This window comes from Enhydra lutris, unplaced genomic scaffold (genome assembly GCF_002288905.1).
Source record: "Enhydra lutris kenyoni isolate GAN:26980312 unplaced genomic scaffold, ASM228890v2 scaffoldscaffold59, whole genome shotgun sequence".
In the NCBI taxonomy this organism is placed as follows: Eukaryota; Metazoa; Chordata; class Mammalia; order Carnivora; family Mustelidae; genus Enhydra; species Enhydra lutris.
The window spans coordinates 594,831-597,501 of NW_019154143.1; the positions used below are offsets into that span (position 1 = coordinate 594,831).

Here is a 2,671-nt window from a genome sequence, read left to right on the forward strand (position 1 = left end):
AAAGTTTGTAGCACGTGGCCTTCCTTTCCATAGGCTACAATTCTGCGATCACAGCCTGCAGCCACGATGCTGTTGGTTGCCCAAGCCAAGGCATAGGGTGGGCATGGGTGGTTAACCAACTTCCCCTAAGACAGAAGTAAAGGGTTCCAATCGCTCTGACTCTGACAGCCTCAGCCAGGGATTCTTCCTTTCTAGGAAAAATTTATACCCTGTATAAATCTTCCTCCCAACATTTTCCCACCCCAACACATCCTAATCTGGAGAACTTCACAAACTGTCTTTAGGTTTTATACTCTTACACACATATGTATGACATATACACACACGTCTGACATTGTCCTCAAGAGGAAACCTGAAAAGGCTTGTATGTTGAATTCTTTAGTAAACACCTATAAGGCCCCCAAAGGGACATATCCTACACATTAACTAACACTGGGTAGGTCCACATGGAGCATACAACTCTTTCTTTACAGGAGAAATAAATTTAATTATTACATGAGTAATTCTCTTTTTTAATCTCTTTTGGCTTCCCATAAAGTACGAATTTCTCTTTCCTGCCTTTAATGTTATATTTTTAGGTGGGAGTCAAAAGGGAAGAGGAGATTCTCTAGTTTCAGGGAGAGTGCTGTAGGCTAAGGCCGGATTTTTCCTAGTTTGGAGAAAGTCACCCAGGCAGAAAGGGGTTACTTTTTTTTTTTTAAAGTTTTAGTTATTTAAGTAATCTCTACACCTAATGTGGCATTCAAACTCACAACCCTGAGATCAAGAGTCACATGATCTACCAACTGAGCCAGCCAGGCCCCCTTGACAAGTAATTCTTAAGGTAAGTTATTCAAACAATAGAGAATTACATCAAGTAAAAAATAAACATTCCTTTTATCCCACACCCTCTCCCTTTTCTCTCTTGAGAATGACTTTTTTTTCTATGAATTTATACATATAAAAACACTTTTTGCATAGATAAGAATAATTTTCACTTTCCCTTACTCTCAGAATCCTCCTTGCCCACAAATATTAAGCTGTGACCTCCTGAATGAAAATTCTCTCTGTGGCTGCATCTAAATGTGCCCCCCGCCAACCACCTCAATCTTAATGTTCAACCTCCCCTAGGAGGGATCTTGGCTTTCTTCACCCCCATCTCACAGCATCCTTTAGTCATACCTGTGACTCTCCAGAGCCTTCATCATCGAAGAAATACCTAACAATGGTGCCATCTGCATGACCAGAGAGAATTCCTTTCCCAGAGGGACTAAAAAAGTGAGTGTATAAAGGAAGAGGAAGAGGAAGAAAGAGATTACTCTGTCTCACCAAGAAATCCCGCTTCTGTGTCAAACATTACCCTACCTGGGCTCCCTGCTACCAGTCCTCCCCGTCTTCCATATTATAGTCTCCCAGTCCCGACATCCCCATCACTTCTTCCTACGTCTCCAAGCTTGGGATACTGCTCTTCCTTACTCACTTTGTTGTCAGTGATACGACGTAAGAATCTGTCCCACAGGTGGTAGATGATTTATTAGTTTTAGTGTTTGCTAAACGAACCTGAAAATGGGAAAATGGATACAAGTCTGGTTAGGCTCCTTTCAATCCCACCCAGATCGTAAGGAAAGAAAAAGAAATAACAAAAAACTGGTCCTTCCGTTTTCTCCCCCAATATATAACTCGACCCTAAGGGAGACATTTAACCGTATTTCTCTCTCCAGAACCATTATCCTCACCCACAACCTCTCCTGTGTTTCTCTTCCTCCTTTACCTTCCCTTCAGCCAGTCCAAAAACAATGATGTGCTCTGCTGGCCACTGCAGAGAGGTGACAGCACTCTGGAAGGAGGAAATCATGAAAAGGATAACCCTGTCCATGTAGCCCAGCGCATTTATAACAAACGGAACCCCCCGCCACATGCCACCACCCCAGTCGCCTACAGCGGAGAAGAGGACACAGCCAGGATCAAGGAGGAAAGCAAGGAGGATGGGCAGCCACGCAGCACCATCCTCCATCCTCTCAGTTGGAAAGGTCAGATGGACAAGTTAAAAGTGCAACTTCTGGTTACATTTATAAGTAGCTATATTGATATATGTTTGCTCATCCAAATCTCACAGAGACAGGACTGAACTTTACCGTCTGGATGAATTTGTTACAGATGACTTTCTTGTCACCCCTGCGAAATAAAAGGAGGGAAAACATATTAAAAACACTTTCACAAAGAAAGTGCCACACGTGATGCTGGGGGAAGGGAAGAAAGACCAGATACATTCCCTGCTCCCCCTAATGTTTCCTTCCATTCCATAGGAGCTTTGAAAGGAGGCATAAAATGGAGCCCGAGCAGTTTTAGAACAGGAACAAAGATGCTGTATCACCAAGGGCTCCCATCATAGGTCCTCATGCTGACCTTAGGCTGATTCCACCAGGGATGGGATCTCACAACACATGAGGCAGGCACAGATAGGGAAGCAGCAACAGACTCGGGAAGGCCTTTGCTCTCCACATTCCAGCCTGGACCATCATCTTCTCTACTCCCCTTTCCCCAATGAGACATTTCTTCCTGCCTTCCCCTTCTTTTCCAGGTCACCCCCACCTCCCAGTCTCTATCCTCACCAATCTTCGCCAATCTTGTACACATAGATGATGTTGTCGGTCTGTCCTATGGCAATTTTAGTGGAATCAGGAGAAAAAGC

At 44.0% G+C, this 2,671-nt stretch overlaps 1 protein-coding gene across 1 annotated transcript in view; it reads right to left on the bottom strand.

Moving 5' to 3' along the window:
- Positions 1-2,671, bottom strand: part of LOC111158378 (intraflagellar transport 172) — a 36,282-nt gene that overhangs the window by 30,148 nt on the left and 3,463 nt on the right. The window contains 6 exon segments of the mRNA XM_022520386.1: positions 2-125; positions 1,162-1,249; positions 1,460-1,539; positions 1,751-1,816; positions 2,115-2,154; positions 2,592-2,671. Of these exon segments, the coding sequence (XP_022376094.1) occupies positions 2-125; positions 1,162-1,249; positions 1,460-1,539; positions 1,751-1,816; positions 2,115-2,154; positions 2,592-2,671 (478 nt within the window).